Source organism: Saimiri boliviensis, chromosome 2 (assembly GCF_048565385.1).
Source record: "Saimiri boliviensis isolate mSaiBol1 chromosome 2, mSaiBol1.pri, whole genome shotgun sequence".
NCBI classification, from domain to species: Eukaryota; Metazoa; Chordata; class Mammalia; order Primates; family Cebidae; genus Saimiri; species Saimiri boliviensis.
In genome coordinates, this window is record NC_133450.1 from 38749359 (window position 1) to 38772912 (window position 23554).

The 23554-nt window shown below is 51.1% G+C and overlaps 2 protein-coding genes across 7 annotated transcripts in view; one reads left to right on the forward strand and one right to left on the reverse strand.

Annotated features, from left to right (window-relative positions):
• Nucleotides 1-5562, reverse strand: part of FNTB (farnesyltransferase, CAAX box, subunit beta) — a 91534-nt gene extending 85972 nt beyond the window's left edge. The window contains exon 1 of one of the 2 annotated variants that reach the window (XM_074393117.1): nucleotides 5450-5562. In XM_074393117.1, the coding sequence (XP_074249218.1) occupies nucleotides 5450-5558 (109 nt within the window). In that variant the 5' untranslated portion in view covers nucleotides 5559-5562. The remainder of the gene's footprint in view (nucleotides 1-5449) is intronic. The other variant, XM_074393118.1, reaches the window with a different exon arrangement.
• Nucleotides 4182-23554, forward strand: part of RAB15 (RAB15, member RAS oncogene family) — a 30022-nt gene continuing 10649 nt past the window's right edge. For 4 of the 5 annotated variants that reach the window (XR_012516159.1, XR_012516160.1, XR_012516158.1 and 1 more), the window contains exon 1: nucleotides 4182-4537. Coding sequence is in view for 1 of the 5 variants with exons in the window: in XM_003924433.4 (XP_003924482.1) it covers nucleotides 4414-4537 (124 nt within the window). In the remaining 4 variants the exon portion in view is untranslated. Of the gene's footprint in view, nucleotides 4538-5041; nucleotides 5087-23554 lie in introns of those variants that run through there. The other variant, XM_074393119.1, reaches the window with a different exon arrangement.

Sequence of the window (23554 nt, forward strand, 5' to 3'; positions counted from 1 at the left end):
ATGTGTCTCTGATAATTTGGCCTCTCCCCTCTTTCCTTGTTATTTGAGTATCTTTCCTCCATTCTCTATTTAGTCTGGGGAAAACAAAGAAAAAGCATAGCCGGGCGCGGTGGCTCAAGCCTGTAATCCCAGCACTTTGGGAGGCCGAGGCGGGTGGATCACGAGGTCAAGAGATCGAGACCATCCTGGTCAACATGGTGAAACCCCGTCTCTACTAAAAATACAAAAAATTAGCTGGGCATGGTGGCGTGTGCCTGTAATCCCAGCTACTCAGGAGGCTGAGGCAGGAGAATTGCCTGAACCCAGGAGGCGGAGGTTGCGGTGAGCCGAGATCGCGCCATTGCACTCCAGCCTGGGTAACAAGAGCGAAACTCCGTCTCAAAAAATAAAAATAAAAAATAAAAAATAAAAAAAAATAAAAATAAATAAAAATAAATAAAAAAAATAAAAAAAAAAAACAAAGAAAAAGCATGTAAATGGAGGACAGTACTGAGACCATAATAGGGGGACGTGCCCTGTTTCTTTCAATCACGAGGTAAGGAGGAATCCTTCTGCACTGTAGGCACATCACTAACAGTCCCCCAGAGTAGGAAACATGGGGTGAGTCTAGAAGAGGCGGGGGGTTTCACTAACGGGGCCCCCCATGGTCCAGACTTGTTGAGTCTTGGTGATGGGCTGCCTATTGGTGCAACTCTCCAGCTGTTCAGCTGTTGCTATGGCAGATCCCACAGTGGTGCCTTTGGGTGCATGCTCAGTGTGGCTGGGGTGGGGGTGGGGGTGAAAGGGGGCAGGCACTTGTCTCCCTGGTAAAGGAATCAGTATCACATAATTGAGAGACTGATTCTAGGAGGATTCTTGTGGGAAAGACATTCGGCAACCATTCCTCAGCTGTCTCCCAGTTCTACTGAAATTTGCCCTAGTCCAAGTTGACCACAAATAGAGAGGATGCTAAAATGTTCCACTGAGTGACTGAGGTAAGGGGACGGAATTTAGGTATTTCATTTACAAAGACCTGGTTAAAGCGAACTTTGTTGTCTCCACTAGTCTATATGGTTCTTTTGCTAACATTGTCCTAAAATCTTAGGTCTTCCATCTCATAAAATACACACACAGACACATAGACACACACACATAGACACACAGAGAGATCTGTATGATGGCTCTGAAAGTGACTGAGCCTAGATGAGGATGAGGATGGATATTTGAAGCTTGGGTTTCTAAACCATTCTCCATCTCTTTTTTTTGAGACACAGTCTCGCTCTGTCATCCAGGTTGCAGTGCAGTGGCAGGATCTGGGCTCACTGCAACCTCCACCTCCTGGGTTCGAGTGACTCTCCTGCCTCAGCTTCCCAAGTAGCTGGGATTACAGGCATGTGCCACCATGCCTGGCTAATTTTTGTATTTCTAGTAGAGATGGGGTTTCACCACGTTGGCCAAGCTGGTCTCAAACTCCTGACTTCAGGGTGATCCATCTGCCTTGGCCTCCCAAAGTGCTGGTGTGACATGTTAAAAAGCCCATAAAACTGCATACCTCAACCATACCTCAGCTTTCTGTTGAAATTGCTCTCTATAACCCAAATGTGACTAAGTAATTAAGGACTATAATTGCCACCTTACCCAGACAATGTGTAAACAAATGCTAATCTTGACTTTTGTGAACCACTATAGAAACAACCAGAATGTCAAAAAGTCCCCTGACCCTTAGAATGTCCGGAGCCCCTCACCCTATCTTCACCCAGGAATCCATTGGAATGTCTGGAACCCCCTCACCCTCACCTCTGCCCAGAAGGTGATTTACAGAATCCACTAGCCCTTGGAACGTCTGAAGCCCCTCACCCCCACCCCTCACCGTCACTCCCAAGGTGATTTTTACGGGTATAAAGGATCTTGACACCCTCCTTTCGGGGCCACGAGTTGGAGAGACGCGAGTCCTCTGTGGCCGCCGGCAATAAAGACCCTGCCATTTGGCATACTTTTGTCTTGGTGTTGACTTTTTATGCTTGGGCCAGTATAACACTGGGATTACAGGTGTGAGCCACTGTGCCTGGCCTTTTAAAAAATTTTTTCTAAAGCAATGTAAGCTGTTGAATTTGAAGTCAGTCCAGTATGACTATATACACTCAATTTTTTATGAGTATGACTATTTATGTCTCTGGATTCATTCAGCAACCTTCATTCCCTTTCATTGCCTAGGGAAAGCCATTTCTTTCAAAGTGAAGTGAGGGATCCACGTCAGCTTGCATTTTCTTTCCCGTTTCCTCAGACAGAAGCAAGCAGAGAGCCACTAAAGGTCCCAGGGAGGAGGCCTGCAGAGAGCTATTTCTCATTACAGTGCCCATCAATGGAAAGGCAGCTGCGGTTCCCAAAGAGGGTCAGGCTGGGTTGGATCTGTGCTCTGCACTCTGTTTGGTGGTGGTGGGAAGAAAATCACAGCAGGCTGGGCCTCAGTTCATAGAAAACATCCCCGGCCATATTCATCTGTGGGATATTCTTACCACCTAGGGGTGCACGGGGAAAAAATTGCAGGGTGTTTTCAGCACCTCAGCATTTACTGAGTGCTGTGTCAACTGCTGTGCCGTCCTTCTGATACATCATCTTATTTCATCTTCCCTGCAATCCTATAAGGTAGTCACTCTAAATATCCTATTTTTGGATGTGGAAACTGAGGCACAGAAGGGTTCAGTGATGTGCTCAAGGTTGCACAGCTGGTGAGTGGTGTCACTAGGACTGAAGCCCAAATGTGCCTAACTCCAGATCCCTTGGCATGCACCTGGAACCCCGTGTAAGCCCAGTGTAGAGATATGTACCTGGAAGTAATAGAATCCGCTACATCCACTACATCCATTCCTTTAGCTTTCAGTGTAATCAGAGTAGCTAGCAGGCTTGGGATTTTCCCCTCTTTATTATAATTCAGACACTTTCCCTGAAATACACCTTTTCAAATGAAGTAAATGGACTTACCACTTTCCCTGACCTACTACTGATAAATACATTCTCCATCCAACATGCAGCCTGAAAACAGGTATATACATATATACTTTTTCACTGTTTTGTTTGTTTGTTTGTTTGCTTTTGAGACAGGGTCTCACTCTGTTGCCCAGGCTAGAGCCCAGTGGTGTGATCTCACTCACTGCAACCTTTGCCTCCTGGGTTCAAGCAATCCTCCCACCTCATCCTCCCAAGTAGCTGGAATTTCAGGCAAGTCACCACGCCCAGCTAATTTTTGTATTCTTACAGGGTTTCACTACATTGGCCAGGCTGGTCTCGAACACCTGACCTCAAAGTGATCTGCCAGTCTCAGCCTCCCAAAGCACTGGGATTACAGGCATGAGCCATCGCTCCTGGCCTTTCACTGCTTTTTAAAGACCAAATGGGCTAGACTTTGCTCTCCCTTAATATTCATTGGTAAGGATAGGCAATTTTCTCAACTCCAGAGAGCACTGGTTTGCCTCTCTTTGGTGCTAACACATTCAGTGATAGAAAACTGGGTTTTGAACAAGGACCATTCATTCTTTGGCGCCACTGGCTATACCACACAGAGACATTTAGGATTCTGAAACAATATATTGGCCACCTGAGTACCTATCCTAAGCACCTTAGAGGGAAAACAGAGACTTCTGCCTGCACACCTACAGAGGATTTTCACCTGGAGATGTTTTTAGGATCATCTATCTTTTCACCCTGGCTAAGGACGTCAGTAGGCATTTTCCCCATTTAAAGAAAAAATGGGAACGGGGGAGGGCCGTGACACAGTCACACAGGTAAGGGGCAGCCAGGTGGCAGGGAGGAGGACTTCCAGCCACACTCTCGGGGGCTTACGGTGACAGGTGCTTGAATACAGATCCTGCTCAAGGCCTTCCCACCTCGGGTGAGCCCAGGTGAGGACCAGCCAGTGGGAAGCCCGGCCAGGCTCCTGCAGATGCGGGGTGCCACGGCGGGCAGAGTTACCGGGATCAGACTTGGGGTGGGATATGGGGAGAAGTGAGCTCAGAAAGCCGAGCATGGTAGAGATGGGCTGGGTGGGGGCTCACCCCAACTCCCCCATTCGGAACGTACGCGGGAAGACGAAAACGTTCACCCACCCTGGACACGAAGGGATTGGGAGAGGGCTGGCACCCCGCCCCGGCGTCGCCCCCTCCGTGGGGTCCCGCTCCCTGGCGCGCGCTCCCCGCCCCCTCGCTCCTGGGCGGCGGCGGCGGCGCAGGGGAAGGGGCGGGCAGGGGCCGCAGCCGCTTTCTCCTCCCACCGCCGCGCGCCAGCCCAGCCGAGCCGAACGGGCTCCCGCCGCAGCCGCGCTTCCCGGCACCCAGCGGGCGAGTGGGCAGGCGGGCGGGCGCGGGCCGCAATGGCAGCGGCGGAGCAGGGCTGAGCCCGCCGCCCGCCCGCAGCCCCCCGGCCCCTCGGGCCCCAGCCATGGCGAAGCAGTACGACGTGCTGTTCCGACTGCTGCTGATCGGGGACTCCGGGGTGGGCAAGACCTGCCTGCTGTGCCGCTTCACCGACAACGAGTTCCACTCCTCGCACATCTCCACCATCGGTAAGGGGCGGTGGCCCGGGGCGCCCCTCCCTCCCGGCCGGCGCCCCCTTCCCCCGCCGCCCCCGTCCCCCGCCGGGGAGGAATGGCCCGCCCCTCCGGCTGGAGGCGGTGGTGCGGGAGGCCGGAACCCGGGTTAAATCTCAGGGTGAGCGTAGGTTCCGGCAGGTGAGGGGGTCCCTGCTGCCCGCCGTCCGGGCTAGGGGTGGGGTCTCCCGCCTCTCGCCGGGGAGTCTTCCCTCCCACTAAACCAAGAAACCGGGCGGGGTGGGCAGGGCGGATGTAGGCCTGGGTACCCCGAGCTGGGGCAGCAAGAATCGTAGCCGCTGGAATAACATCCCCACATCCCCAGCTGGAGGGGGAGGGGAAATGAAGCTTGTGCTGGGGAAAGGGAGTCAGGGTGGAGACCGGAGTCACTGAGGCGCCCTTGGTTCGGTGGTGACCCAAGGTGGAGCTGGCAGGGCGGGGTGGTGGTGGTGGGGTGGGGGGGACGGTAAGAGAGGAGGTACCGAGGGGCCGCCGGGATCGAGTTTCCAGAGCAGAGTTGGGAAGGTAAGCCGCAAGGTGGGACACCTGGAGGAGGGCACAGATAGGGTGAGGAGCCCCTGGCGCCTGGGAAGAGGAGCCAGAAGAGGAGCCAAGGCGTCTGCTCTGAGGGAGGCTAAAGAGGATGGAGGAGCGGCAGGAAGACCTGCCCAGACCAAGGGGTCAGAAGGCAGGCGGGACCCACCTCAGAGCATCTCTCATTTGGCAGTGCTGCAGCCTGTGGTTAGAGGGGAAAGGCCCGGTGGCATCCCGGACAGCACTATGATGCTAGGTGTGGGTCCGTGGCTGCACCTCTGAGACAGTCGCTCTCTCCTAGGCTGTGAGGGGCCCCTCCCTGAGGAGTCTGAGTTGAGGGAATTCCATCCTCACCTGCTGCCCTGGTCAGCCCAGGAATAGCCTCTGCACGGCCCAGGCCCCTGGAAACACCTGCTGGCTGGCTATCCATTTGGAATGCTCTCCTAGAAGTCCCTGCTGCCATCAGGGATGGCCCCAGCTCTCAGCTTCCTCTTGAGGATTCTGTCCACGCCCACTCCTCATTCCCCTTGCCTAGGGAGAAGTGGGAGCAGACAGATACAGCCAGGAGGAACAGAACCTTCTGGTTAAGAAGCCAGCTTTGTTGTCAGAGAGACCTGAGACCTCACTTTGAGGCAAAGCGACCCTGAATATTGCTTGAACTTCTGAGCTTTATTTAGCTTCTTATCTGTAGAATGGGTATAATAATGGCACCTACTTCCCAAGTTGCTGTAACAATTAAATGAGATAATGTTTGTTAAGCCCTTGGCACAGCCAGACACACCGTGGAGCTGGAAAAATGCTGATCGTTCTTACAGTTATTGCCATTATCATTGTGCTCTTAGGGTCTCCGTCTCTCTTTGTTTTACCAACTTGAAGGGTGAAACAACGGGACTTAGGGTCAGGGAACAGAACTTGTCCATCTCTCTCAGAGGAGCTGTAAGGTCAGCTCCTAGGAAACCCAGGAGCTTGGGCTGAGCCATGGTTTGGATGAGAGACATTGCAGAAGGAAGGGGGGCCTAGAAACACCAAGGCTCTTTGCCTGCTGGGAGGACTTACGGAACAGGCAGGTGCACGAGAAAGGCATGGGAGTGATGGAGGGAGTGGCAGAGGAACCAGATGGTGTATGAGGACAGGTTGTGGGCTCAGGGACAAAGGGCGGCGGGTTATCCCTTAAGGAAACTAGGAGTGGCTGTTTTTGAGAGGGGCCTGGTGCTTGGGACTACTAAGCTACCTGCAGAGAGCTGTGGGCTGCCTGGGAGGCCCAGGCTTTTGCCTGAAGAGCAGTTGTTTGCACCTGCTCTCTGGGTCACATTCCAAGTCCTATGGGTGACCTGGACTTTTCTCTATGAGGGCTGTCTTCAACCACCTCATTTCAGAAGCCCTGGGACTCCTGCTTAGTGCTGTGGGAGGCAGCCTCCCCTGGGAGACACGTACCCTCCTTTTTGAGGGCACCCCTGTTTCTAAAATACCAGGATGGCCCTCTGAGACTCCTGCTCTCCTTAGATTCATTGCCTCGCACCTCTAATCACCCACCCTTCTTGTCTCTTCCCCTTGTAATCTCCCTTCTTAGACACTTTCTGCTAATAGATGAACATTAGATAGGACACTGGGACTTCCTCAAAACCTCCAGGGCCAACCGCTTTGGGCACAGAAGTGAATCAGTGAACTAAGTAGGGGTGTCTCTGCAGCACCGTCTCCCCTCAAGGCCCTTGGTATATTGGCCTAAAACCTAAAGACAGCTCCCAAAGTTCTTCCTCTGCTTCTGACAGCCGGGTCCCCTTTTCCACAGGACACAGAGGACTCTTTAGGGTCCCCCTTTCCACAAGACTTAGAGAATTCTCTAGGGCTCCCCTTTCCACAGGACACGGGGGACTCTTTAGGAGTTTGGATTCCATGGAATAGAAAGAAACCTGTCTTTCTTCATACCAGCCTTTTAAAATCTGCCCCACTGGGTATCTTAAATGCTTTCTTATTTAAAGCTTATTAAGGGACTTGTGATTCTCCCTTATCTTGGGCGTGTTTTTCAGTATTAACTAAAACTTAAGGGAAAGAGTTGGATGATCAAGAAAAGCTTTTTCCTTAAGTGATACGGAAAGTTTCTCAAGGAGGTAGAAGGGGCAGCCAGGACGCAAATCAAGGAGCCAAGGAAATGAGTGCTACCAGGTCATATTCATTTGCTTATTTTTAAAAAATTCGTGTCCTGTATGCCTGGCTCTGCACTAAGACCGAGAGATTCTGAGATGAACAGTACCCACAGTCACTGTTCTCAAATTGTGCATTGTCTAAAACACATTACACGGCCATGCCGGGCACTGATTGAAGCACCTTTCCCAGGGGGCTTTTTTTGTGTGTGTGAATTAAGAAAATGAGGTAATTCACCAGTGACTGCCAAGATAGTATGGCTTCTTGGCTCATGTTGATATCACCTAGGCCAGTACTTTTGTGATTTACTGTGTACTCTGTTTTAACAGCCTGTGGTCTTGTAGAGAAGAACTTGCCAGGGAGCAGTGAGAGACCTCCCTGGTAGACTGAGACACTGACTGTCCCTTCCCCCATCCGTTTCTTCTTTCTGGCCAGCAGGCGGGCAGGTGGCCCTGCTGCTGGATCTCTGCCATGGGCATTTCCTTCCTATGCAGCTGTGCTGGCTTGGATGGGGGTTGGTGCAGAGGGGTCCCCAAAGGACTACCTTAAACAAATGAATTGAGCATTCCCTACCAAGCCCTGTGCCAGGCTTTTTAGAGACATATTGTAGTCGACTTTCCTGCCCACAGAAGCCCATAACCTAGATGGAGAGGCAAGACAAACGAAAAAAAAAAAAAAAAAAAAAACGAGCTATTGCCAAATGAGTTATCTGAAAGTACTTGGTGAATCACTCTTCAAATACAAAGGATCGATTATGATCATTACAGTTACTCTTAACGAAGGTCTCACGGTGGGTATCAGAAGCGAAATTATGATGAAAGATGTACCATGAGGCAGCCGGAGAATGGTGATGGGATGGGATGGGTGAGTGCTATTGCCATGACTCGGTGCTGGTGGAGGCTGGGGAAGACAGAGGCCCCTGTGGACTACAGCCGGCAGGGAAGGCTGAAGCTAGGCCCCAGTGTAGGCTGCTCGTCAGTTCCTGCAGCAGAAGGGAGCAGATGGAGTAACACGAGCAGAGAAAACAGAGGTGGGATTGAGTGGGTGTTCATGGGGCTCTAGGCAGTTTAGCTGCAACAGAAGGGACTCTTCAGAAGTGCGAGAACATTCCTCTGTTTACCTCTCTGTCTCCCAGACTATAAGTGCCTCGATGGTGCAACCAAATCTTATTCCTCATTGTTTTCATAGTCCCTAGTGCAGGGCCAGGCAGATCTCAATGCATGTTGTTAAATTAATGAATGAACATAGGGACCAGCTGGCAGAGGGCATTGAGAGCCTGGCTAAGGAGGTGGAATGGAAGCCTTAGCAATGGTAGGAAAGGTTTGTGAGTAGGGTCCTAATGAGGTTGGCTGGAAGAAGGGGTTTCGACTTGAAGCAGGGAGACCAGTCAGGGCCTGCAGTAGTATCTGGGCATGAAGGAACCTCTGAATGGCCCCTCACCCCTGGTGGTACCAACACCAACTTCTACACAGTCACCTGTTCTGGTTTCCCTCCTGAATGGGCAGCGGTTCAAACCAATCAACCTGGCAGCTTCTGAAAGCATCTCATGGGACCTGCGCCATGACCAGGTAGGGAGAAGATGTCATACATGGACATCTACGTTCAGGGGACCTTTGAGGTCCTTTCTGCATGGTGTCCAGGAGTGAGATGATGTAAACCATGAATGGAAACTGAAGACACTGCTCAGGAGTTGTTGGTTTTGTCACCAACAAGGCTGGAGTGTCACCCAGGCTGGAGTGTGGTGGCACAATCATGGCTCATTGAAACATCAATCTCCTAAACCCAATCAATCCTCCCACCTCAGCTTCCCAAACAGCTGGAACTACAGAGCGCACGCCACCACATTCAGCTAATGTTTGTATGTTTTGCAGAGATGAGGTTTACTATGTTGCCTAGGCTGGTCTTGAACTCCTGATCCACCAGCCTCAGCCTTCCAAAGTGCTGGGATTATAGGCATGAGCTACCTCACTCCCAGAGTTGGTTTTCTCCCTCCCATCCTTAGTCTTCCTTGAGTAGACCTGTCACCTAGTCCCTGGACCTTTCGTTTTGAAAGCCACCCTCCAGGCTGCACCCCTTCTGGGTGAGGAGGCGGCTTTGGCCTGTGAAGCTGTGATCTGGTTGGACGGGTTGGGCTGCTGTTGCTTCAGGGTGCTTTCTCAGGCTGGGTTGCTGCTGCTATGTTAGCTTTCTCAGGGTGTTCTGTTGGGACTGGCTTGGCTGCCTGGGGCAAGGGCTTCTGACTGAGGAGGTTTGAGAAGGGTGAGGGAGGGGGTGGGGCTAGACCAAGCCTGGAACAGAGTGACCTAACAGACATTGGGGCATGTGCTTAGACACTAGAATCCTGGGGTTTGCAGGTTTCCAGACTGAGAGTAGCTGGGGACAAACGCAGTGTGACATTGTGAGGGGGTCAGGGCTGGGTCTGTGTCAGCCCTCAGGCAGCCTGAGACCAGTCTCTACCTACTCTGTTCCCCAAGTACCTAGAAAGGAAGAGAAGGTAAGAAGAATGAGTAGAATGGAAAGAGCCTAGATTAACACGCACATTTCCTGTGGCCGTCCTGGCTCTATGACCTTCAGACAGTTTGATTACATCTTTGTGCTTCGTTTCTGCATCTGTAAATTGAAGATGGTAACAGAGTCTTTCTTAAAGGTTGTTGTTAAGATTATAGAGCCTAGCACATGCAAAGCACTTGGCAGGGCCCTCGATCAAGTAATAGCTGCTATCATTGTGTTATTATTATTATTCCTAGTTCTAAGGATGCTGTAGAGATGAATGCATGGTCAGTGTGCTAGGAGGTCGTCCTGTGTATCCATCACTAGTGCACTCGTCATTCAGGCATTATTTATTGAGCACCAACTACGTGCCAGGTGCCGTGCTAGGAGTTGGGGATACAGTGGTGACCAAAACAGAAACCAAGGAGCTGGCTTACATTCCAGGGAGCACATAGGAAGCTGTGTTTCATTTCAGTTTCTGCTCTAGTACCTCCTTCCCCTGGCAGTGCCAGGGTCTGAGAAGGAAGAATGAGGTGGTGAGGAGGTGCGAAGCAGTGGGGTGACCAGAGAGGAGAGGATGGGGTGGGCTTGCCTCAAGGCTCGGGCCTCTGCCAGGTGTCACTCTGCCTCTGGCCTGTTTCTCCTCCTGACACAGGCACAGACCCAGGCCTCCTGCTGCTTCCCCAAGGACATAACCCTTGGGAAGGAACATATCTGAAGCCCGCAGAGGGTTTCAGCTGCTCTGTGCATCTGTGCCACGATCACAGATCCGCAGATGCACCCACAGCTGGGAGCCCCGATTCCTCCAGCCTCCCTGCACTCCCTGCTTTCCATTCCTTCCTTCTCCTCCCTCTTTCTCCCTGCTCCCCAGACAGGCTGGTGATGAGCTTTATAACATGGAAGCTGATATTTGGCCATGACCCTTCTACCCTGATCACCAGCTCTTCTCAGAGTGCCTTCTTCTGTAATCTAATCTTTGCGGCAGTTTCCCTGTGAAACTGCCAGTTTTCTGTACAGACCTCTGCCCTCTCCTTGGTGCTTCTCTCTGGTCAGTGAGCTTTGTCAAGGGGAGCACAGGGCTTCCTGGACAGGTAATTCCTCCCACTGAGGAGGGGAGGAAGGGACGAATCATCGGCCCTGCGTTATAGCCGAGAGGGCCTGAGGGAAGTGATGCCTCCCATCTTGCATGGAGGAGACCTGAACTCCAACCATCTCCTGTCCTTCAGTTCCTGCACACTTGCTCTGGGCAAGTCCCTCCCACAGGTTTCCACATAGAAGCTCTCTCCTGTGAGCCAAGGGAGAGTCGGAGCGCCTTTCCCACCCCACATGAGGGCTCTGGGCTGAGGGACCTTGTGCTTCGGCTGTGGATGCAGGCTGCTCCTCTTCCATGGCCTGCTGAGGGAGAGTAGGGCCTGGGATAGAGGAGGCTAGGGGGAGGGCCCTTGAGGATGAGATCTGAGTGTTGCCCTCATGTCACCATTTTGGTAATATATTTATTAAGAACCATAGCTGGGCACAGTGGCTTGTGCCTATAAAGCTACCTACTCTGGAGGCTGAGGCAGGAGCCTTGCTTGAGACCAGGAGTTCAAGAAAAGCTTGGGCAACATAACAAGATCCCGTCTCTCTCTCTCTCTGTCTCTCTCTTTTTATTGTAGACAGAGTTTAGCTTTTTTTTTTTTTTGCCCAGGCTGGAAGGCAGTGGCGCAGTCTCAGCTCGCTGTAACCTTTGTCCCCCAGGCTCAAGTGAGTCTCCGGCCACAGCCTCCTGAGTAGCTGGAATTAACAGGCACCTGCCACCACGCCTGGCTAATTTTGTATTTTTAGTAGAGACTGGGTTTCACCATGTTGGCCAGGCTGGTCTCAAACTCTTGACCTCAGGTGACCCACCTGCCTCGGCCTCCCAAAGTGCTGGGATTACAGGCTTGAGTCACCATGCCTAGCCAACCCCATCTCTTAGAAATAAACAAACAAACAAATACTTTTTAAATTGACTGGTCAAGGCGGCATGTGCCTGTAGTCCTAGCTACTCAGATGGTTGCAGTGGGAGGATTGCTTGAGTCCAAGAGTTGCAGTGAGCTGGGATCCCACCACTGTACTCCAACCTGGGTGGCAGAGTGAGACCCTGTCTCAGAAAAAAAAAAAAAAAAAAAATTTACTGAGAACTCTGTGACTGTGGCACCATGAACTATAGAAGGGCTAACAGCTGGCTTTAAATTGTGGGTTATGGCCAGTCGCAGTGGCTCATGCCTGCAATCCCAGCACTTTGGGAGGCTGAGGTGGGAGGATCATAAAGTCAGGAGTTGGAGACCAGCCTGACCAACATAGTGAAACCCTGTCTCTTCTAAAAGTACAAAAAATTAACTGGGTGTGGTGGTTGGTACCTGTAATCCTAGCTACTCAGGAGGCTGAGGAAGGAGAATCGCTTGAACCCAGGAGGTGGAGGTTGTAGCGAGCCAAGATTGTGCCACTGCACACCAGCCTGGGTAACAGTGCAAGACTCAGTCTCAAAAAAAAAAAAAAAAAAAAAATGTGTGTCATTTTCTAATTGCTCTTACCTGATTAAAATTTTCTCTCTGCCAGTCTTTTCTCTAGGTATGTGCTGACTTCATTCATTCACCCATTTATTCACTCACTTGCTCACTCATTCATTTTTTCTTTCATTTACTCAACTTTGTTGAATACTATTTAGTGATCTATCTGCTGCCAGGCTGTGAGAGTCTGAAATGAACAGGATGCTGCTTTGCCCTCTGGGAGCTCACAGTGTAGCTGGGAACCAGACCTCCCAACAACCAGGATATTATGCAAAAGAAATGTCAGGATGCTTTGGAATCACAGAGGAGAAATCCCTCCTGGGGAGGCTGGTGAAGGCTTCAGAGAGGAAGTGACATTTGAGTGGAGTCTTGAAGATTAAGTAGGATTCTCCAGGGGCCATGGGGGTGGAAGAAACACACATCCTCCTTGCTGTAGGCAGTGCTGTGGAGAACGCCTTGAGTGGGGCTGCTATTCTTCAGCCTTGCTGGGGCCAGCTGGAGTGGCCACACCATGGTTATACCAGCTGAAGTTCAAGAAACCCCTTGTTAGGAGATTGCTTTGCTGACTGTGCGTGAGGGCAGGTGCATCTGGAAGTCCCCTTCCTTCTAAGATGTTTGCTTCTGAGTCTTCAGGCCCCAGTCTTTCTTCCCTGAACCTTTTGCTACCAGTCAGCACAGCCTTGCCTGAGAAGGAGGCTGGAGGAGTGAATGATCAGTAGGCTGGTGGCTCTTGGCTGCCTCTGCGGTGACCGCTGGCCTAAGCAGCAGGCTTACAGAGGTGAGACCCAGGCCCAGGGGCCTGCCAATGGGGAGTGAGACGGGGTAGCTAGAGCACACTGCACGTGTTACCAAGGCTCTAGGGAGGTCTGTGCACAAAGCAGTGGGAAAAGCAAGGGGAAGACCCAGCCTGGCCAACACGGCGAAACCCCATCTCTACTGAAAATACAAAAATTAGCTGGACATGGTAGCGCATGGCTGTAGTCTCGGCTACTCGGGAGGCTGAGGCAGGAGAATCACTTTAACACAGGAGATGGAGATTGCAGTGAGCCGAGATCGTGCCACTGCACTCCAGCCTAGGCAGCAGAGTGAGACCCTGTCTCAAAAAAAAAAAAAGGCCGGGGGGCAAAGAACACTGATTCTGATTATCTACTCAGTATACCTACTGTGTACCTACTATGTACACAGGAATGGTGGGCTTTACGCATGCCGTTTATTCAATGTATAGAGATCGAGATCTCAGGATCACATAGGAGCAGGGAGTTCTGAAGTAGGCCTTGCTGGGGTTTGAGAAGTTTCTTGGTGCGTTCTTCAGGTTTGCGCCTCCAGACAAGTGTAAGGGCGATTGAATGCTGACTATGTTCCAGGAACTAAGCTAGGTGCTAGAAGACATGCAGTGAACAGTACAGATGCAGGTGCACCCGTGAGGGTCCCCACAAGACCTGAGAGAAGGAAGGAGCCTTGCTGCAGCTCCCCTTTTGTAACAGAGGAGAGTGCTGTTGACCCTCTTCCTGTTCTCTTCCGAGGAACTGTGAGTGTGAGTGAAATGTGTCCTGCCACGGGATCTTTGCTGCTTCCTCTACCTGATTCTTTGGATCTCCCCGCTGGTGCCTTCTTGTCATTCAGATCTCAGCTCAAGCATTACCTCCTTTAAAAGGTCTCCTCTGGCCAACAAGTCGCTTGTGCTTGGGTCTCCTCACTCTCTACTCTTTATCCTGCAATTGCTCCTGATCACATACGGCTCTCTGAAATTAGGTATTCATTACTTGTATCTGTCTTCCCCACTAGAGTGGAAGCTCTGATGACAACGATCTTTCTGTACTGTTGACAGCTTGTCTTCTGGTACCTAGCTTAGTTCCTGGCACTTAGGAAGCATTCAACAACAGTTCAAATAATGAATAAATGAAGGAAAGAATGAATACATTTTCCTAGAGGACTTCTGTTTTTCCCTGAGGGAAGTTGTAGGTAATACTGGTTTCTTGGGACTGTTTATTTTTTTATTTTTTTGAAGACAGAGTCTCACTCTATCCCCCAGGCTGGAGTACAGTGGTGCAATCTTGGCTCACTGCAATCTCCACTTCCCAGGTTCAGGTGATTCTCATGCCTCAGCCTCCCGAGTAGCTGAGATTATAGGTGCCTGCCACCATACCTGGCTAATTTTTATAGTTTTAGTAGAGATGGTGTTTCACCATGTTGACCAGGCTGGTCTCAAAGTCCTGACCTCAGGTGTTCTTCCTGCCTCAGCCTCCCAAAGTGCTGGGATTACAGGCGTGCCCAGCCAATTTTTTAATTTTTTGTAGAGATGTGGTCTCACTATGTTGCCCAGAGTTATCTTGAACTCCAGGGTTCAAGTGATCCTCCCACCTTGGCCTCCTGAAGTGGTGGGATTACAGGTGTGAGCCACCATGCCCAGCTTGAGACCCTTAAGATGATGAGGCTGGAGGGAGTGAGTGGCCCTACTGCTCGAGACTTAGAGATTCCTTACTCCAGAGTGCCCTGGCTGCTGAGGTCGCCTTGGAGGGTCACTCCAGCAACCTGGCTGAGCTGATAGGCATCATCTGATACCAGCTGTGACCCTGAGCAACAGGCAACACTGACCTTAGTCTAAGGCACTGATCCCTCATCTCTGCATACACCAGAGCAGACGAGATGTGGGTGCAGACACAGCCAAACCACATCAGCTCTCGTGATCCCTGTGTGGATGGGGTCTTTTTTGGTGTTTTAGGGTTGCACAGGGTGACCTCTTTAGAGGTGACCTCCTGCCACAACCCACAGGAGGTGCACATGGCCCGCACATGCTGGTTTCCTGCAGGGGGAGGGGCTGGGCACTCCTGGGACCTGTGGTTGGTAACTGGAGCCGGCCTGGTCCTGAGGATTGGGTGTCTGCCTTGGGTTTCAGGTGTATTAGGTTGTTCCTCGTTGTGGAGTCTCATTACTAATGGAAAGCTCAGGTCGCACTGCTGGTCCTTTGGTCTGCGGTTGATTGTGGTGATAACATTTGGCACCCATAGGCAGCCGTGTTTCCACTGAAGCATGTGTGGTAGGCAGGTAAACTGGCACCTGCCCTTAACCCATGAGGTGCTGGCCCGCTAGTAGGCACACCCTACCTGTGCCAGAATTTAGCCAGACTCTGGAAGCCATCTGGGCCCTACAGGGGGTGGCATTTCCTCTTTTCCTTGAAACATTCCAGCCGAGTGCTGGCTTGGGCTTCACCTCTCTGCCCCACTCTCCTTCCTCTCCTCAACATAAGCCTCCTTCTGCATCCTAGAGCTCTTCCCATTCCCCGTCCTGCAGCGCTGGGCTCACTAATCTCATCCTTCCCTAAGAGGGCTTGACAGCTGCTTCTGCTAACATTTAATAAAGCTCTGTGTGCCAGACCCTGTGATATGGGTTTTATACCTTATCGCACAATTTTCAGAAAAATTCTCTGAGAATTCTCTGTCACCCCCGCTTTACAGGTGAGGAAACTGAGGCAAAGGTAGGCTAACTGGCTTCCCCAACACCACGCAGGTAATTAGTGATAAACACAGGATTGGAACCAAACTTGGCCTCCCAGTTGTGCTCTTAATGGCCAGGCCACTCCGTTTCTTGAGCCATACTTCCTCCATGCTTTCTAGGGCTTTCTAGAAAGGCAGACATTGGTGGGAAGGGAGTGTTCTTTAGTCTGGATGTGCCCTGCCTCCTCCTTTCTGTAAGCCTCACAGCACCTCTACTGCTGCACTGAGTGTTGGTGGGGGGGCACTAAGTTCTTCCAATTTGCCCACACAGGCGAGCTAGCTTAGGAGCCACGTGGGTGCTGGGTGTCTCCCTGCGGCATCCCTCTGTCCTGCCTCTGCCCCCGGTACCCAGAGGAGGGCCCTGCCTATCCTCCCAGTTTTCCAGCAGCAGCACTGCCCGAGCACTCTAGGGCTCCATTTGTGGCCTAGCAGCTGCTGGGGCAGAGACCACATAGCCAGGGTCACAGCAGGAAGAGGATGGGGTCTGGGGCCGCCTCAGGCCGTGGTTGCATGGCACCCTCACCTCACTGAGGAGCTTTTCTTGTCTGTGAGGCATCAGGTGGCAGGACACGTCTCTCTGTGCTTAAGCCTCGGGCACACAGCCCTTCTTTTTTTTTTTTTTTTTTTTTTTTTGAGACAGAGTCTTCACCCAGGCTGGAGTGCAATGGCATGGTCTTGGCTCACTAGAGCTTCCGACTCCCAGATTTAAACAATTTTTCTGCCTCAGCCTCCCATGTAGCTTAGACTACAGGCACCTGCCACCATGCCTAACTAATTTCTGTACTTTTATTAGAGACAGGGTTTCACCACATTGGCCAGGCTGGTCTCAAACTCCTGACATCATGATCCACCCACCTCAGCCTCCCAAAGTTCTGGGATTACAGGCATGAGCTACCATGGCCAGCCAAGCCTCAGGCACACAGCCCTTCTTATGCTCTCTGGGATGGGGGGTATTCCCCTCATGGAATTAATTCATTTTTTTTTCTTTTCTTTCTTTCTCAGGGTCTTGCTCTGTCATTCAGGCTGGAGTGCAGCCTCAACTTCCCAGACTCAAGTGAGCCTCCTGCCTCAGCCTCCCAAGTAGCTGGGACCACAGATGCACATAATCACACCTGGCTTTTTGTTTTGTTTCGTTTTTAATTTTGTGTAAAGACAGGGTCTCACTTTGTTGCCCAGTGTGGTCTCAAACTCCTGGGCTCAAGCAATCCTCCCAAAGTGCTGGTATTACCAGGTGTGAGCCATTGTGCTTGGCTGATTTATTTATTTAGAATTTGTTTTGGAATTGCTTCTTTATGCCTGGCACTGTGCTGGCACAGGGACAGATTTAAAAAACAAGCCAACAGTGCCGGGCGCGGTGGCTCGAGCTTGTAATCCCAGCACTTTGGGAGGCCGAGGCGGGTGGATCACAAGGTCGAGAGATGGAGACCATCCTGGTCAACATGGTGAAATCCCGTCTGTAGTAAAAATACAAAAAAAATAGCTGGGCATGGTGGTGCGTGCCTGTAATCTCAGCCACTCAGGAGGCTGAGGCAGGAGAATTGCCTGAACCCAGGAGGCGGAGGTTGCGGTGAGCCAAGATCGCGCCATTGCACTCCAGCCTGGGTAACAAGAACGAAACTCCGTATCAAAAAAAAAAAAAAAAAAAAAACAAGCAAACAAAACAAATACTTGGTCAGCCACAAAATATATTATCTGCCCCTTAGGTTCTTTTTGCGTAGCTGAAGCTAGAAGACAAAAATAGGGGGCAGTAAGGAGCAGGGAGAGATGGTTTAGGGGTCCTCCTTCCAGCTTCTTTGTTGAAGCATCTTGCCCACCAGCTTGGGGGAGCCATTTGGCAGCAGTGGCCAATCCTGAGGCGCTCTCAGGTGTCACTAAGAAAAGGGGCACGTGCTCTGTGGATACCCTTGGGCTGAACTTGGAGTCTGATCTGGACCTGTGGCTGTGCTAGGATCCAGTGTCCTCAGCCCCAACTCCGGTCAGCATGTTCATCATCTTTAGGCCTCTCTGCTTCTTTCTGTTCCTCCTGCCTCAGCCTCTCAAGTGCCTGGGACCACAGGTGCACACCATCAGGCCTATTTTTTTTTTTTTAAATTTTTTGTAGAGATGGGGTCTCACTTTGTTGCCCAGTCTGGTCTGGAACTCCTGGGCTCAAGCAGTTTTCTGCATGTTTGTCTGCCTCATGCTCCCTCATTACCAACTGATTAGTCCCCTCTGCCCTGCCTGGAGTGAGCTGGTTTGACTGGCTTAGCTAAGCCCCCTTGCCTCAGCTGGCCAGGTCACCCTGTGGGTCACCAGCAAGCCTGTTGATGGTCTAGACTAAACTTGCTTCGCCATAAAGAACATGCTGCACCCAGCGCTGCTTCCCTAAGCAGAGGTTTGGGACTGAGCTGTTCTAGCCAGAAAGGGACACCGGGTGTGGCAGGGACCATGATGGGCATATCTGATGTGCCAGGAAAAACAATGAGCTGCTCTCCAAGCTTTGGGCACCTGACTGGGAAAGGGCCCGTCTTTCTGACTTTCCCCTCCTGGGGCTCCCAGCAATTCCGAGAACCTCTACTGGAGTCGTGTAGAAGTGGTTTGCTTGTTCCTTAACACTTCTGTGCCCTATTTCTTTCTGTACCCAAGAAAGGAAATAGACTGTCTTGTAGGGACACAGTCAGGGTGATGAATCTGGACTTACTGGAATGATGAACCATGGCAAGGAGCAAGGAGCTCCCTGAAAATAGGCTATGGTGGGTGTCTCAGTCAGTCAGGGCTGCTGTAACAAAATGCCTTTAGCAGAGTAATTGAAAGCAAGAGAAATGTATTGCTCACAGTTTGGGACGATGGGAAGTCCAAGATCGGGGTGCTAGCAGATTCAGCATCTAATGAAGCCCGACGCTCTGTGACAGGCAGAAAAGGGAACAAGCTCCCTCAGATTTCTTTTATAAGGGCATCAATCCTACTCATGGGCTCCAACATCATGACTGAGTCACCTCTCAAAGGCCTCACCTCCCACTAGCACTGCACTGGGGATTAAATTTCAACACGGGAATTTTGGAGGAAAACAGACTTTCAGCCCATAGTGGCAGGCTTCTCCTCATGTGCCCCTGCCTCACTTCCAGATGCCACATAATGTCAGTGAAACCCCATCTCTACTAAAAATACAAAAAATTAGCTGGGTGTGGTAGCACGTGCCTGTAATCCCAGCTACTCAGGAGGCTGAGGCAGGAGAATCGCTTGAACCGGGGAGGTAGAGGTTGCAGTGACCTGAGATCGCGCCATTGCACTCCAGCCTAGGCGACAGAGCGAGACTCTGTCAGCAAAAAAGAGAAAAGGCATAGGGTATGCCAGGGTGTGCGTGAACAGGCGGTAAGATTCCTCAGCCTCCCAGGGTTGAGAAGCCCCTGGCAGATTGAAGGACACCCTAGATAGGTTTTAAGACACCAACTTTGCAGTCCGGCTCAGCTGTGGGATGTGGAAACAGGATTAAGTTACTTGGCCTCCCTGTGGCTCACAATGATAATACCTACTCCTGCCTACTTCATGGGGCTGGCTTAAGAGCTGAGGGATTCCATAGCTCAGGGGTGTGCTATAAAGACTAGCACTATATTGAGTAGGGCTGGGCAAGTCCTGAGAATGTGCATTTCTCACATTCTTTCTGATGCTGCTGATGCTGGAGTCCCTCGGCTAGCAAGGGTAGCTGGATAGCAGGGACTTTATAATCCCTTCAGGGTTCTCTGGGCTGGTTTTCCTGACTGCTCCCCAGGAAGCCTTTATTTGGCAGAGGGAAGGTAGGAGTGAGAAAACTACCGACGCCAGTGCTTCACAGATATTGTTTAATTATCCCACCACAGCCCTTGGGAAGTGAGCCGTATTCTCCTTCCACACATAGGAAAATTGGCCTGGTGCAGAGGCTCATGCCTGTAATCCCAGCACTGTGGGAAGGCGAGGTGGGAGGATCACTTGAGCCCAGGAGTTCAGGACTAGTCTACGCAGTATAGGGAGACCTCATCTCTTCAAAAAATAAAAAAAATTAGCTGGGCATGGTGGTGCGTGCTTATAGTCCCAGCGACTAAGAGACTAAGAGATTCAAGGTGGGAGGATTGCTTGAGTCTCACCTGGGGCCATAATTTGCATGTCTAACAAGTCCCAGGTGAGGCCGAGGTGGGAGGATGGAGGCTGAAGTGAGCTATGACTGTACCACTACACTCCATCCCTGGCAACAAACTGAGACTCCATCTCAAAAAAAAAAAAACAAAAACTTGAAGCCAGAAGTTCAGACTTGCCTGAAGTTACACAGCAAGTGCCAAACCCAGGATTTGGACGAGCTTTTTCTGACTCCAGGCCAATGGATGTCTCTTCCACGACATATATAGATCTTGAACCTTCTTCTAATATCACCCACAGTGCTGTTAAAAATACAGGTTTCTGGGCCTCATTCTAAAATTATGATTCAGTAGTTCTAGGCAAGTGAAGGTCATTGTTTTTGGTGTTTTGTTTTTTTTTTGAGACGGAGTTTCACTCTTGTTACCCAGGCTGGAGTGCAATGGCGCGATCTCGGCTCACCGCAACCTCCGCCTCCTGGGTTCAGGCAATTCTCCTGCCTCAACCTCCCGAGTAGCTGGGATTACAGGCACGCACCACCATGCCCAGCTAATTTTTTGTATTTTTAGTAGAGACCGGGTTTCACCATGTTGACCAGGATGGTCTCGATCTCTTGACCTCGTGATCCACCTGCCTCAGCCTCCCAAAGTGCTGGGATTACAGGCGTGAGCCACCGTGCCCGGCCTGTTTTTGGTTTTTTAAATATCACCCCATGATTCTGAAGCTGAGGCTCTGCAAAGCACACCTTGAGAAACAGAACTCTTGTGCTGCCTCTCTTGACACTTCAGGTGCAAAGCTTTTGTTCAAATGTTCTCAAACTTATGCATGTGTGAGAATCACCAGGAGAGCTTATTGAAACTGATTGCTGGACCCTACACCTAGAAGGCCTGATTCTGTAAGGCCCAAGAATTGGCATTTCATGTTTTTTTGTTTTTGTTTTGAGACGGAGTCTTGTTCTGTTGCCCAGGCTGGCACAATCTCAGCTCACTGTAGCCTCCGCCTCCCGGGTTAAAAAGATTCTCCGGCCTCAGCCCCATGCCCTCCACCTCCTTCCTGAGTAGCTGGGATTACAGGTGACTGCCACCACCCCCAGCTAATTTTTGTGTTTTTACTAGAGACAGGGTTTTGCCATGTTGGCCAGGCTGGCCTCAAACTCCTGACCTCAGTTGATCCACCTGGCTCAGCATCCCAAGATGTTGGGATTACTGGCATGAGCCACTGCGTGGGGCCAGAATTTGCATTTCTAACAAGTCCCAGGTGATGCTGATGCTGCGGGTCCAGGGACACGCTTTGAGAACAGCTTGCTACTCAAGTGATATGTGGACAGCAGCATCAACTTCACCTGGGAGCTTCCTTCGGTGTCTCAGGCCTTGCCCCACACCTTCCAGATCATAATCTGCATTTTAACTCAATTGCTGGGTGATTCTTGTGCACCTGGAAGTGTGAGAAATGCTACTTTAGAGGAGCCAGAATGTGAAACCACTGCAGGCAGATGGAGAATATCTCTTCTTCCCATGGATACTAACGATGCAACAAGGGCTGACTCTGGGTGTGTACCCAGGTGGGGCTGATGAGGACCAAAATGAGGCGAGATGTGGATAGAGGACTTTTCCCTGAGGGAGGGCAGAGAGAACAGAGGGAAATCTGAAAAGAGGAGGTGGCTTCAGAGGAAAGGCATTCATCTGGGCCATAAAACAATGGAGAAGGTATCCTGCTGAGAGCACAGGGGTGGGGAGGGGGTGCCCTGGAGCTGAAGCCTCCAGTGGGAGGACAGTGATAGGTGAACACATGTGTGAATGAACAGTTTGCTAAGCAGCTGGGAGGGCTGGCCAGGGTGAGAAAGCCTCCGCCTGGAGAGGCCTAAATAAGGCCAGAGCTTTGACTTTGTTCTGCAGTGCTCAGCAGTGGAAAAAACCAACAGCCACGCAGGGAGAGGGAAGGAGCCACGATGGGTTACTGGGGCCAGGGCCTGACTGGTAGGTGGGCACAGTGGAAGGCCCAGGCCGTGTGGGAACAGAGCGCAGAAGGAATAGATTCCTCTTGAAGATCCTTGGGCTGGTAACCTTTTTAAGAAAGGGCGCATGGCGGGGAGGGAGGAAGGAAACTCCTTCAGAAGACGCAGACTTACTCTGTTTCTTCTATCACATGTTAATGCATATGGATAGCCAAAAGGCGAATAAAACAAATGTTCCCAGGTGGCCAGTGAGACCTAGGTTGCAAGATAGTGGGGTGTGGGTGAGACCAGGGAGTCCTGTGAGCCCCAGAATTCCCCAGCCTTGGTCCCCAGCCACCTAGCTAAGAGGTGAGGAAGGAGGTCAGAAGGAGTCACTGCCCAGCCTCCCTTCTGATGGAATTCCCTATCTCCTAGTCAGCCCTGTCTCTTGGACAGTTGCCTGCTTTCACCTCTCCCTCTATCCCCTCTTCTCTCACAGGGAAAAATGCACCTTAATATAGGCTGGGCACAGTGGCTCATGCCTGTAATCCCAGCACTTTGGGAGGCCAAGGTGGGCGGATCACAAGGTCAGGAGATCAAGGCCAACATGGTGAAACCTCGTCTTTACTAAAAATACAAAAATTAGCTGGGTGTGGTGGTGTGTTACTGTAGTCCCAGCTACTTGGGAGACTGAGGGAGGAGAATCACTTGAACCCAGGAGGTGGAGATTGCAGTGAGCCGAGATTGCGCCACTGCATTCCAGTCTGGGCAACAGAGTGAGACTCTGTCTCAAAAAAAAATATTGGAAGTTCCTCTCTTAGCAAAGCCCTTCCCAAGCACCACAGAGTTAGGGCTTCCATGCCTGGCCAACTACCCATTACTCTCTTCTCTCTCCCCTAAGAACCAGCACAAGGAGCAGCGTGGGCTCCGGCATAGACACATCTGTGTTGGAATCTGCACGTGCTGTGCTGACCCTGCCTAGCCGCTGACCTCTCTGAGCCCTTGTTGCCTTCCCACTAGGCTCTCTCAGGGCAGGGGCCATGTCTTTTTCACGCTCTGTCTGCACTGAGCATGGTGCAGGACACATAGGAAGTTCCCGTAAATGTCTGTGGAATAAAGGAAATCAAACCTCCTTCCTTCCTTCCTGTCCCCCTTGTGACAGCTTTGCACAAGCCACTGTCCTTGGCCAGGTTTGCTAGGCTAGTGTGAGGACTAGCCAGGTAGATTACAAATTGGACAACATTTCAAATTCTTCTTGGGAGAAGGTGCTATATCATGAAACAATGTCTTGATCCCCTTCTATGCCAGGTACTGGGGAGAAACAGGTGCCTGACAACCATTGATCCAGGCAGGAATAAGCACACTCCTGCCTCCCAAGGCCAGGTGCCTCTCTCCTTCTTCCTTCCTTCTTCCCTCCTCCTCTTCATTCTTTCTCTGTACACATGGAAGGATGGCTGCCAGGCATTGCCCATTTGGAAAAGTACAGCTCAATGGATATGAATCAGCTTGGGCAGGTGAAAAATGACTCATGTCTGACCAACTCGATTAAGTTCAGGTTGCCCGTTCTGCATCTTTTTTCTCTTGTAATTAAATGACGATTGGTCTCGATGGTGGGAAGGCAGAGAGAGAATGTAATCTGTATTTGTAGAAAGCTGGGCACAGCATGGATAAGGGGAGATGTCTCCCATTTGGCAAATAACTGATGCAGAGTGGCAGTGGTGATGGGGATCCTGGCACCTTCAGGCCTTCTGGGCCAGGCAGTGCCACTTGTGACAGATGGTTC